The following is a 12,319-nucleotide window of genomic DNA, read 5'->3' on the forward strand; positions in this document are numbered from 1 at the left end:
GTGAAAGAAACACTGCATTTTCTTGTGCTGTATGGGTGATGTGTATGTACAACGTAACGATAGTCTGAAGTACACTTGGGGCACAAAATCTGCAGAATGTGTGAAGGTCTTGTTATGGGAAGCTGTTCATCGCGTCAAATGTCTATTTCACACTCTAGAGCTCACATTCGAGAACGATTTTCTTTACTCCTGTATATATCTATATCTATATATATATATATATATATATATATATATATATTGTTAATAGAGATTAATTCGTTCGTGTGATTGTGTGGACTGAAAGCTGATCGTACAACCTCGCGTGCATCTTGTCTTCGTTGCTTGCGTACACATGGAAGACACGACAGCCAAGGGTTGTGAGGGAATGGTCTGGAGGATGCGTACAATCCCGACTTCGCCGTAAAGGGAGACTAGAAAAACTCCCTTTGCTCTCTTAAGGAAAGGTGAAGCCAACACAATCCGTTCGTACAGTGCAAGCGAGTGAGCTAAATATTGATACAATTACTACCAATGTATACAACGGTAGGTACGCATGGAGAAACACCGTGGAAGTGTCCTCATGTTCGAAAAAAAATAAAAAAAATTAGAAAAGGGAAAAATGACCCATATAGAAAGCGTTCGCTTCATCAAGACGCAAAGCATGCAGCATAGCTTCGCATGCTAGCGCGCCCTGGGCACCGAGAAAACGGGACAAAAGCTGTGCTCGACGATAATTCAACGCAGCGGGAAACCAGCCGTTGACAGCGCTCACGCGGACTCGCTCGCGGTGGGGAGGCGTCGTGGCAGATTTATCAGCGCACGCGAGACAAGGCGGAGGGGACACGTCTTGCTTGCCCCCGGCGCCGCTCATTCGTGGCGTGTGGGACGTCTTCATCTGCTCGGGCGTGCGCGGCTCTGCTGCTTATGGTTGCGCGATGTCATATACAGCGCCATGTTGTAAATCGAGGGGTGCGTGGTCTGAACGGAAATTTGTGCAAGACGGCGAACGGCGTACGAGTAAAAGGAAGACGGGCATAGCGAGTATACACGTATGAGTATCCTCGCGAGCTACCGCAAAGCCTGCGACATGTGTGTTGGGACGTCTGAGAGACGAAGGACTCTCGTTTCGAACGGCGTGTATACCTTACCGAGGCAAGCTTACACATTCTTTAGCGTCCTTTCGGGCGTTCAATATCCATAAATAGTGAAAGCTACGATTTCCCTATACCAACACATTGGACAGGAACTTGTAGGTTAACAAAGAAGGCTTCTGAGGAAGCTAAGGCCAGCGCAACGATTGTCTGCATGGAACTGAAAATGATAGAAGTATACCGCTAAGCAGCGTGGATCGTAGAGGAAACGGGGTAACCGACAGGTGAGATTAAATGAAAATACAATCTAATGCATATGGTCCGATGACCTATTCAAGTTGCTGAATGGTTGCCTACGGAAAACAAGCGTAGTCGGCGGAGAACTATAACTGATGTGATGAAATGAGAAAATTTGCAGTTGTAGGACGGTGTCAGCTGGCGCCAGAAGACATGGGTAATTGGAAGACACCATCGTCCTGCAGCGAACATGCAACAGGATGACGATTTTTTTTATTACCCGCCGTGGTTGCTCAGTGGTTATGGTGTTGGGCTGCGAGGTCGCGGGATTGAATCCCGGCCACGGCGGTCGCATTTCGATGGGTCGAAAACACCCGTGTACTTAGATTTTACGTGCACGTTAAAGAACCCCAGGTGGTCGAAATTTCCGGAGTCCTCCACTACGGCGTGCCTCATAATCAGAAAGTGGTTTTGGGACGTAAAACCCCATAATTAAATTTTTCTTATTGTTACATGCTGATTATAATGAAGTTTATATCACCCACAAAGAAACATTTCGAAAGGCACGAAACGACAACATTTACTACTGCGTGCATCGAACGAAGCCGCTGATACATGCAGTGGCAGGACGCCCGGTTATACAGAAATGTCACGTTTGCTGTTCGCGGCCGACAACGAATTAAGCTTCGCAAACACACAAGTCGTTGCAGTTGTTTCGCCCAAACATCAAAAGCAGTGGCAATTCATTATTATATGCGTGGTATGCATTTTTCGCAGAACATTGGCATGCGGTGCGCGCGAACTGCGTGCTTCTTCCTCTTTCGTATATCGTGCATTTGTTTTCTCCCATGGCTTCGCTGAACCCCTTTAGCGTCGGTGACGGTTGATTATTGCTTCGCGCGCCCCAGTGTCAACGGAAATTGCTACTCTTTAAGGCTTACTCGGCTATCAGCGCTCACACTTAGTCGTTCTCGACCAGTGTGAGAAAATATACATTACACCAATTAACTTGCGGCTGTGTCCTCCTTTTGGGCGGGTGTATCATCTATACACGTACTGTTTTACTCACATGTGCACCGAGCAATGTCGCTTGGGGGCGCTGGTCGAGACAAAGGAAAGAAGCCTCTGCTGCGGGGAAGGTAGCGCGATCGCCTCCTCGAATAATAATAATAATAATAATAATAATAATAATAATAATAATAATAATAATAATAATCGTCGTCGTCATCCCCAATCAAGCTATATTTATGTCCAGTGCAGGACGAAGGCCTCTCCCAGAGATCTCCAGTCATCCCTGTCTTGCGCTAGCTAACTGATTGCAACTTGAATCTGCATTTCCTCATTTCATCACTCCATCTAATTTTATGCCGTCCTCGACGGCGCTTCCCTTCCCCCCTGGCGTCCATTGTGTAACTCTAATGCATGGCCCACCGGGTGTCGGCCCTGCGCATTACACAGCCAGCCCAACTCCATATTTTTCTCTTAATGTGAACTACACTATCGGCTATCCCCTTTTGCTCCTCGCATCATTGCTTCGATCGCAACACTTCGATTGCTTCTACATTCGCTATTGCTAAACAATTTCCAAGAATACTTGCGCTATGAGCGCTAGCTCCCTATAGAAGGCGCTTTGAAACTTCGGGTGAATGGACGAGATTTCCGCTGGAGCGTGGTGTCCACGGTATCTCCTGCGCTCGCGTCTGTGCACCGCATTTGAAGTTGGCACTGCGGTGGCTGGAACGTTGCAACAGCCAATCTTTCGTAACAAGAAAGTTCAGGGACACCTACATAAGGTAATTTATAATAATGATAACAACAGTAATACTTTATTTTCACATAGAGCTTGGACGCGTCCCCCGCGTTATACAGATAGTGTTACGCACTCTGCCGGGAAAACTGAGTTACAGGCGGCGTCCTGATGCGCGAATGAAGTTCGGCGCAAGTGCCGAAAGCCGAATGAATTCACCGACCCGGTCGGTCCTCTGGTGGTTCTGCTTTGATCTCCCGGAGGCAGCTTAGTTATAAGAGCAAACTCCCAACGCGGTTACACGCAGTTGGAAGACAAGAAAGGTGCGCCCACACTGACCCCGCCCGATCGAGGACACTGTACACACACAAGTATGGCGAAGTGCTCGCGAACGAGCGAGCCAGCTATGTGGGCGCGCAGAAAGGGAGCCGCCGTAATTAGAAACTTCGCCGCAATGCTCGATGACCGGTCAGCTATGGCGCGGGGTCGCGCGGCTCGCTCGCCGACATGCGGGCGGCACGCGCCTCATAGTCGTGGCCGAGTGACCACGGGTCAGCCGCGAGCGACTCCCGAGCCCCCATCTGCGCGACCGGACCGCAGAAGGAGGGGATAAGGCGGCTGGCGACAGTGCAGGAGGAAAGTTGTGCCTCGTACGAACGGAGTTTGTCATGAGCAAGGACAGGCCTGCAGGATGAGTCTCGTCTTCATCTCGTCGTTTTAGAGGAGGCGAAAGTGATTATGGAGCCAGGAAAACCACGATAACTATAGTTGTCTCACTCGATGACGTATGCATACCTCATCTGCGGTGTTGGAGTAAGGGTCTAGGGGAGAAAAAAAAAAAAAACGAGAGTGAGAACAGAGAAGGGTGCGAGGGTATGGAGCGGAACTCGTGGCCAGCCAGGTCGACGACGGGTGACGAGGCTGCGCGACGGGCGCAGCAAAGCGGACGAATAGAGCGCTGCTTGGCGCGTTCCGGTAACCGAGGTGAATTCTCCTTGCCGTCGATATTGAGTAAATGCGCGTGCGAAAGCACCTTGTCGGTGCGTGTGTAATGTGTCCCCCGACGGTACCAGTGGCACAGTATTGGTAATAAAGAAGCTCTGCAAAACCACGTGTGTCCGTTCGTGTGGCCACGCCCAGCTGGAGCGCGCATCGCCGCGCGAATAGGCGTTTTGGAATTCTAAACTCGAGACGCGCGTTCCAGGCCGGCGAGGCAAATCGCGCATTATATCGGGAAAGACGCGCATTATACCGGGACGGACAGACATACTGACGGAACGAACGAACTAATTGATTACTTAATTAATGAAAAGAAGTAAGGAACAATTGTGCCTAATCTTGTTGAGACGTCATGCTCTTATTAGATACAGACAGACAGACAGACAGACAGACAGACAGACAAAGAACTTCAATTTCTTATTAGATAAAAAAAATAATAAGAAGGAAATGAGAAACACAGAGTGTTACACATGGCACCCGTTATCTATACCATGGTGTTGTTTACTTGTCATTATGAGTGAAATAACGCAAGCTTGTGAAATAACACTGTTCGAGAAACCTTGTGTCAGTACGACTTGCACTTGTACTATTCGGTGGCTTATAGTTGCTATTTGCTGAAGTGCACAATTAGCCGCGAATTTAAAATACGTGCTTTGTATATTATTTCTATTATAAGTGTGTATAACTGATAAGCGTTACAAGTGTGTAGTTCACAAAGTTTCAGCTCGGCATTCATTCCTAATTATCATTAAGGAAATTTATTGTGCATAACTTTAGCTCTTGTATAGGTTTGTGATGACTGTCACTGCATTTGATTCCTCTCTCTGTTTTGCGGTGTGGTGCTGATGCGTTAATATACCTGCATGTACAATTTGTGCGCCCACCTGCTATGGTCTCGGAAAGAGGCTGGCAGTAGTGAAAATAAATAAATAAGTCACGCGTACACAAAAGGAAGAAACACAGACGACGTCCGTGCGCGTGTATATTTCCGCGTTTCCGTTTGTTGCACTTCCCACAAATAAATCGGCGTTCACCGGCCTCCGTGCATCCGACTGCGTTCGGCCGAATTCCGCGTTGCAAACTACACGCTCACGGCGGCCCTCTCGCTTTGCAGGCGCTTCGGCACCAAGTGCGCGGGCTGCTCGCTGGGCATCTCGCCGACGGACCTGGTGCGGCGCGCGCGGAGCAAGGTGTTCCACCTCAAGTGCTTCACCTGCCTGGTGTGCCGCAAGCAGCTCTCCACGGGCGAGGAGCTGTACGTGCTGGACGAGCACCGGTTCGTGTGCAAGGACGACTACCTCGCCAGGCACCAGCAGCCGCCGCCTCCGCCGCCGCCTGCCCAGCAGCCGCCGCCTGCCGGTGAGCCTCCGCATGTGCGCATGCGCGGACGCCCCCTCGTGGTCGGACAGGGAACTGCGAGGCAATCTCGCGTGAGCATGAAATGGGCGAGACTCAAGTCTAGACTGCTCGTTTTCCCATATTCGCTTACCGTGTAATCTTTTTCACTCGGATGTCGAGCCTGCCTTCGTGCATGCACCTTACACGGCAGTGTGTAAAACGTTTCGCATTGTAGAGGCTAATGTTTGGGGAATGCGCTCACCTGGTAATGGACGCAGCGTGTGGATGTTTTGAGAGGGCTGAGTTTTTGTTGGAGCTCGGTGCTTTGTTTTTGGAGTGAGAGACAGCGACGCGGAGCACGCTGTCGGGCCCAGGGCCCGTGCTAACAAACAACACTCTTTTTGCTCCAACTGCCCGTGTAGAGTTGATGCCGTTAGGACGTACATATTATTAACAATCGAGGACAGCGAGCCAGTAGTGAATACGAAGGAAAAAACTTTGTGAGCTCGGCCCCACGTTTCCGTCGCCTATAGGCGTACCGTCCCAGTTTGGAAGCTCAGGGGCCGAATTCGCGAACCTTTGTGTTCGTAAGTGTTCTTTATTCATTATGATATGCCAAAGAAAAACAACATATTACCCTTCGCTAATCATGTGCCAGACGTCGCGATTGTCTTGCTCCTCATAATACCAACATCTATAACAAGTAGGGACTCACTTGATGAGTACTCGCCCAGAAACTGAGCTCGAAACTGCAGCGCCAGTGACGTGTGAGGTGCTCCATGACAATGCGTCAATTCTCCCCCCTTGTTCCTTGTTAGATTGTTGTCGACAGCTGCTCGATTCCGCTGATAGTGCGTGATCCTGTGTTCTCGCTGAGTGCGATCGAGGCTTACCGTTATCCTGTTTTAAACAAGATTGTCATTGACGCGTCATAGTTGAACATACGTTCTTTTTTTTTTTAGTACTCCACAGAATTTTAAAAAGATGACCGGTGGCACATAGCAGAGTTGTAATCATTGAGTTGGATTACTCGAAGAAGCGGGCATTACTGGCACCAGAAATTGAGACGCATAAATAAAAAATTAACCGCAATGCACTAATTAGGTTTTTCAATAATCATTGTACGGCACATAACGAAAACCGCTGAATTTGCGAGGTATATTTACTTGAAAAAACTTCTGAGCGCAGCACTGGTTTCGAGATATGCGCCGTCAAACTTGCGGTAAGAATGCACTGTTATTGAAGTTACTTATTAACAAAACGCCGTTTTATGCACTGAAACACAAGAATAACTGGAACGTCTAAGTATTTCATCGCACACGTTGGGAAGGAATCTCCCGCAACTCATGTGATCCGTAAAGTTCGCTCCAAGTGGATACGCCTTGCGAACTGACCGGCTGCAAATCGCAAATAACTATATGTGCTCCGAAGTAGAGAAGGGGAACTGAGGGGCTCGATTTTGTTAATCGTGACCACATAAAGCTAGCAGACAATGAAACCAAGGAGGCTGCCCCTTAATTGGTTTCATTGTACCTGTTGCTGTTGTGTGGTTGTGCCGTAAAGTAGTTATTTATAACTTAAGTAGTAAGTTCGCGTTAATTCGTCGATTATGCATTTCGATTTTTTCTGCATGTCCGCCTGTTTGCGTGATGCAGCTCAAGGACTACAACTAAGCCACATGCAATCTTTTTTTAATTCTTTGTTGTCAAAAAAAAAAAAAAAGAAGAGAACATCCGCTTTATTCTCACAAGATGTCGCAACCAGCGGTTTTCGACGGCGGCCACGCCGTTTTTGTCACCTACAAAGATGGCGACCTCAATGCGTGCGGAAGACGGGGTAGCCATCCCTTACTACACGAGATGGCTTCTTCGGTCTCCTATATGCACCTAATTTTATTTTACCGCTGCCAAGTTAACAGTGTTCACAACGTTAACAAGTGGCGGGTTAAAGGCATACCAGTCAGAGGCTACCACTTTAATAGCTCATTCGACGGACGCAATGTCCTATATTCTGACGAGTTCGCGAACGCGACTTGCCCCGTAGCGCACGACTTACCCGCACAGCATTGCTTCGGTTACTTTCGAGGCACGAGTCCAGGGAAACCGGAACACGGTCTCAGCGCAGCGAGCGACGAATGCATCACTTTCCAGGAGCTACGTGGTCGTCGCGCAGTGAAGCGTAACTTCTCGCTGTGTGACCGACGCACGCAATCGCGCTCATGCAGGCTGCGCATACACAAAGCACGACGTCTCCTGCTCGGTAGACCCACGGTTTCTTTCGCACGCGATCATTGCAGGCCATGCAGTTTGCTGCAACGCGCTGAAACCAGTCGATATGCAGTGCGGCAATGCAGAGCTAAGCGTCACATTGTTATTAGCGTAGTTACTAACAATGTGACGACGCTTCCTTTTATAAACACGAACTTGAACTCCCGAGCGCTTTATTGAAGTTTACGGAGTAGGCGAGCGCTAACCGTTCGATGAGCCGTGAACGTTGGTCGTGGTGAGACGCGCAAAGTTTCGTGTCACCGTTCGGTGCAGCTGAACCGACGTTGTCCCAAGCAAGCCGAGTCAGATAAATAAAAAAGTTCGTAATTCATGACATCGTTCTTGAAACTTTGCAGGATTGCATTAATAACTGTGTGAAAGTTCAATTTGGTGCGTTTTGTTGCTTGCAATGCAGGTTTACATGTACGTATGGTAGTAAGCGAAAGAAAGAGAGAGAGAGAACAGGAAAAGGGCGTATAAAGGGTTACGCCCTTCACAGTTTTGCACAGCGCATACGGAAGAAATGACGACCATGGGCACCACGGGAAACAAGCGCAACACTGACACGTGCACACGAGCGCTTCTCAGACGCGCGCAAAACGCACTTGGCCAAGGGCGGACGCGCTCAGCGCTGCTTCAAGTGCGCTCTCGTGCCCCCTCCCCCTCTCTCTCTTTTTCTCTCTGCGGAGCAACCTCGTCCTCGTTCGTCGCGGGTTGCGCAACCGCGCCATTGCAGGGCGAGTCGGTCGGTCTGCGCCGTCAAGACTACGTCCGGCCGAGCTGCGGACGGCGCGGCTTCGGAAGCGGCCCGACGCCAGCGGAGCCCCAAGCGAAGGAGGCGCGCATCACGCTCTCGCCGCCGTTCTCGACGGCGCGAGCACCGGACGCAGTGTGGGAAAAAAGGCGCGAACCTGGCGCGCGCTTTGGATGGCCGCGGCGGCCGAACCTAGTCGGCAGGGAAATCACGACGGCGAAAAAGAAAGTGCAAAGCAAAAAAAAAAAAAGAAAGGAAAATAAACATAAAAGAAAGAAAGAAAAGCGCGCCGGCGGCGTTTCCGAGAGTGCGTGCGTGCGCGCCTGCCTGTGCGTGTGCGCGCGCGAGCGCTAACGCCAACGGACAGGCAGTCAGGCGACAGCGCGCGCCGGCCGTAGCTAAACGGCGCCAAGACAAAGGCGGCCGGCGTCGGCAATGATGACGGACGAGCTGTCTGGCCAACAAAAGGGTCCCGCGCGCTCGCCTCGCAAACGACGACGGCTGCGCGACGCCACCACCACCGCGGGGCAGCCTGGCTGCTGCCTCCGTCCGGACCCCCCCTTCTTTCTCGCTCCGCGAGCTCAACAAAAGGAGCGTGCGGCGGCCGGCGCAAACACGCAGGTAGCCAGCCAGCCCCTCGCGCCGCGGAGTCAACAGGCGGCCGCCGCTTCTCGAGCGTCCAGTGACGCGTGTCGGCGCGACTTCGCAGGCCGCCCGCCGACTCTCTCCGCCAGGGCCGCGGCCCTGCTGGTAGACGCGTGCGCGACGCCGCCGGCGCGGTTCCTTCTTCGCGTCTGGCAGCCGAGACTCGACCTGACGGACGGACAGCCCGCGCCAAGGTCGGCCCCGCTTGCGTCAATGTGGGCGCGAACTCGAAGGGTGGTGGCAGCGGGTAACGCTGTCGGCACGCCGGTGGCGGACGTTCCGCGGACAATCCGCGCGGCCTCAAGCAAAGTGCGCAGGCGTGTCCGGGTTGTATGTGGCCCCTTCGGGGTCCCCGCCGTTTATAACTGAAGCGGGGGGGGGGGGGGGGGGGGGAACGAGCGGCATGGGCGGATTCGGCACGCGACCTGCGAATGGGCACGCGATGCTAGAGAGCGCCCGCCGGCAGTTCTCTGCATCGACGCTGAGCTGGACGCGAAGCGTCAAGTGCGTTTAGGCCTTAAATCGGCCAGGACCACTCAATGACCCCAAATGCAGAGGCAGTACCTTAGTCACGGACGATTGTTGTGGTACAGGACAATGTGAAGTGCGAGACCGGCTTGAAGTGCACGAGCTCGTCGAGGCAGTGAATTCAAGACAGAGTGGCGACCTGCATGCACGGGGATAGCGGTGAAGGGTTCGGACTTTTTCCCTTTGCTGTTGTGCCTCTGCGTGTTCCATGATAAAATAATTTCCGAATGTCAAAGTCTAAGACTTTGACCGGCTCTCGGACATACCCGACATGGCCTATTAGGCGACTGAGGATGGCGAACCACGTTGATCAATGCAGCCCACTTCATTTCGGCGTTTAATTTGCCCTCCCTCCTCAATATAAACTGCACACAGTTCTGCAATATCCCAACGAGACATTACTGGCCTCCCCTTTCGCGTACACGGTTGCATCTTTTGCTCGCGTTTTGTCTCTCTGCCGCTGCGACCTCTCACAAAAACGTTCTCAAGCAATCATGTTTGTTGGAGTTATGCTCCTCGGTCTCATAAGAGCCTTCTTCCCTTTTCCTCCGCGCACTCAAATATAGTTAAGCGCGGTATTGCAAGATCTTGCATGAAGGTGGCCCTCATCAGGTCTTGTGACCACCAAGTAGATGCAAGCTTCGAATTGCAAGTAGCCAGGCTGAAGCTCGCAGGTTTCCCGTTACCGATTTTAACTATAGCATCGCTGAAAGCCTCGCAACAAGCCTTAAAAAGAGCAATCGGCAGCTACTCAATCTGAGAAACGCTCACGGCGGATTATCCCATATGTGCACCAAGTTGCGCATAATCTCAGAAAGGTTGTCAGCAGGGCAGGCGTTATGTTGCTGTTCACTGCCAGAAATAAGTTAGGTAGCATGTGCCATCAAGGCAATCGGCTGATCGAGAACAACAGAAAAAAAGTTGTAAAAAGTAGCACAGGCAGAGGTTTGTTGTTGACTCTTGTGACTGTGTGGTTAATAAGATTCATCTTTCATGCAGACGTTTTTGTATCGGTCAAACAGGACGGTGCATCAATGACCGCATGCGCGAACACTCAAACAAAGTTCAAGAACGGGCTAGAGATAGTCAGTTATCACAACATTGCAATGAATGCGGCTGCAAGCCGTCTTTTAAAGATGTGACCTATCTGTCAAAATACCTCGATGACCGCGCACGTCTTATTTCCAAAGCTTTCCACATTCATAATAGAGGCGAAGCATGTGTGAGCCTTCCCTCCATTTCTCTCCTTCCGAAGGAGATTGCCTTCCTATCGCATTAATTGTAATTTTCACCCCTGCGCATAATGAATTCTGTTGATTCTGTGCTTTGAGATAGCGGTGGAGTATATATATACTGACTGAAAGAATAAAGACACTTGGTTGTTAGTCAGCGCTGTTGTCCGTGTCCCTCTCTTTCTCCTGTTGTTTAGCGCTGCTTACTGCTCGTAATCATGAACCAACCAGCCCAAATGCGTACTCTTCTACAAAAATAGGTTTAGACAGTTTATAGACAGCTTATAGATCGACTATAAACCGTTATGTAGAATTTGTATATCGACATACAATAATCATACAACAACATACAACAGTACATACATACAACAGTAATCAATAAAATATGTTAGATGATGTCTACGAAGAGTATATAGAGATTCAACGGGCACTCAATAGACGATAGTCGACGAAGCTATAAGGCTATGTATCGTTAGACTGTCTGTAGATATTCTCTAGACAACATGCGATGAAGAGTGTAAGGCCATAGGTCGGTCCATAGATCAGCCTGTACGCAGTATCTAGAATTTGTCTGTACAAGTCTGTTTAATTTGTTGAGAGCGTCAATCAACTTTACCGACGAGGGGCGATTGACTTTGTATAGACTGCCTAAGGAGGTTTTAGCAAGGGACGCGAACGAGTAACCGTGAGGTTTGCTCAGTGACTCGCCATCCTGCGGCTGTCGGGCCTCTTTTGACGCCGACAAGGACTAACATCGGCGCCACGTCGGAGCGACGGCAGAGAAGCAAGTCGCCGCCGTCGACGACCTTGAAAGAGCGCGGAGCGAAGCGATTGGTCACGGATTCTTCGCGCCGCACTCTCGGCGCGTCCGGCCATGTGCTACGGCCCTCACCGTGTGAATTCGTTGGCTTCCTGCCTGCCGAGTACGGCCGCGTTACGAATTTGGGCTCTCCGGTATTTTGGAGAATACCAAGAAGTATGGTGGAGTGGCTGAGGTCGTCCTTACAGCGTGTGAGATGAGCAACGACTATAAGGGCAGCTGCGGAGGAAATCTGCGCATGCGCTTCGTGGGAGCATTTCATGTTACGTAGTCCGAGTTATACGACGTTGCGACTCGTGCGAAATAAGAAAGAAAGAAAAAAAGGCACCAGAAGGCGATCTTCGTATGTAAACAGAGGACGATTATTCTTGAAACGTGCTGGTTTTCGTGGAATTTGCGTATTACCGATGTGCGAAACTTAAACTACGGTTCTTATCGCAGAACTTTGTTCAGAGCGTCCACTGCACATACAGTGCGAGCACAAGGTGGGGTCAGTGGTATCCAAGCAGCGCACGACGCCATTCTGTAAACACGTGAATGCGGCCTCGCAATACGAAGCGAGCTGCAGCCCAAGAGGAACAGTCTGTTAAAATTCCGGACGAATTTTGGATGTTGTAAAACGTCATGTTCGATGTTCGCTCCAAGACGAAAGCCTCTACCAGCGGTCTCTAGTTACCCC

General features: G+C 50.5%; 1 protein-coding gene across 2 annotated transcripts in view; it reads left to right on the forward strand.

Moving 5' to 3' along the window:
• The window catches only part of LOC126524536 (LIM/homeobox protein Lhx1-like), a 197,347-nt gene that overhangs the window by 73,512 nt on the left and 111,516 nt on the right, over positions 1–12,319 (forward strand). For both annotated transcript variants that reach the window (XM_050172834.3, XM_050172835.3), the window contains exon 2: positions 5,171–5,415. In XM_050172834.3, the coding sequence (XP_050028791.1) occupies positions 5,171–5,415 (245 nt within the window). The remainder of the gene's footprint in view (positions 1–5,170; positions 5,416–12,319) is intronic.

Source organism: Dermacentor andersoni, chromosome 3 (assembly GCF_023375885.2).
Source record: "Dermacentor andersoni chromosome 3, qqDerAnde1_hic_scaffold, whole genome shotgun sequence".
Taxonomy (NCBI): domain Eukaryota; kingdom Metazoa; phylum Arthropoda; class Arachnida; order Ixodida; family Ixodidae; genus Dermacentor; species Dermacentor andersoni.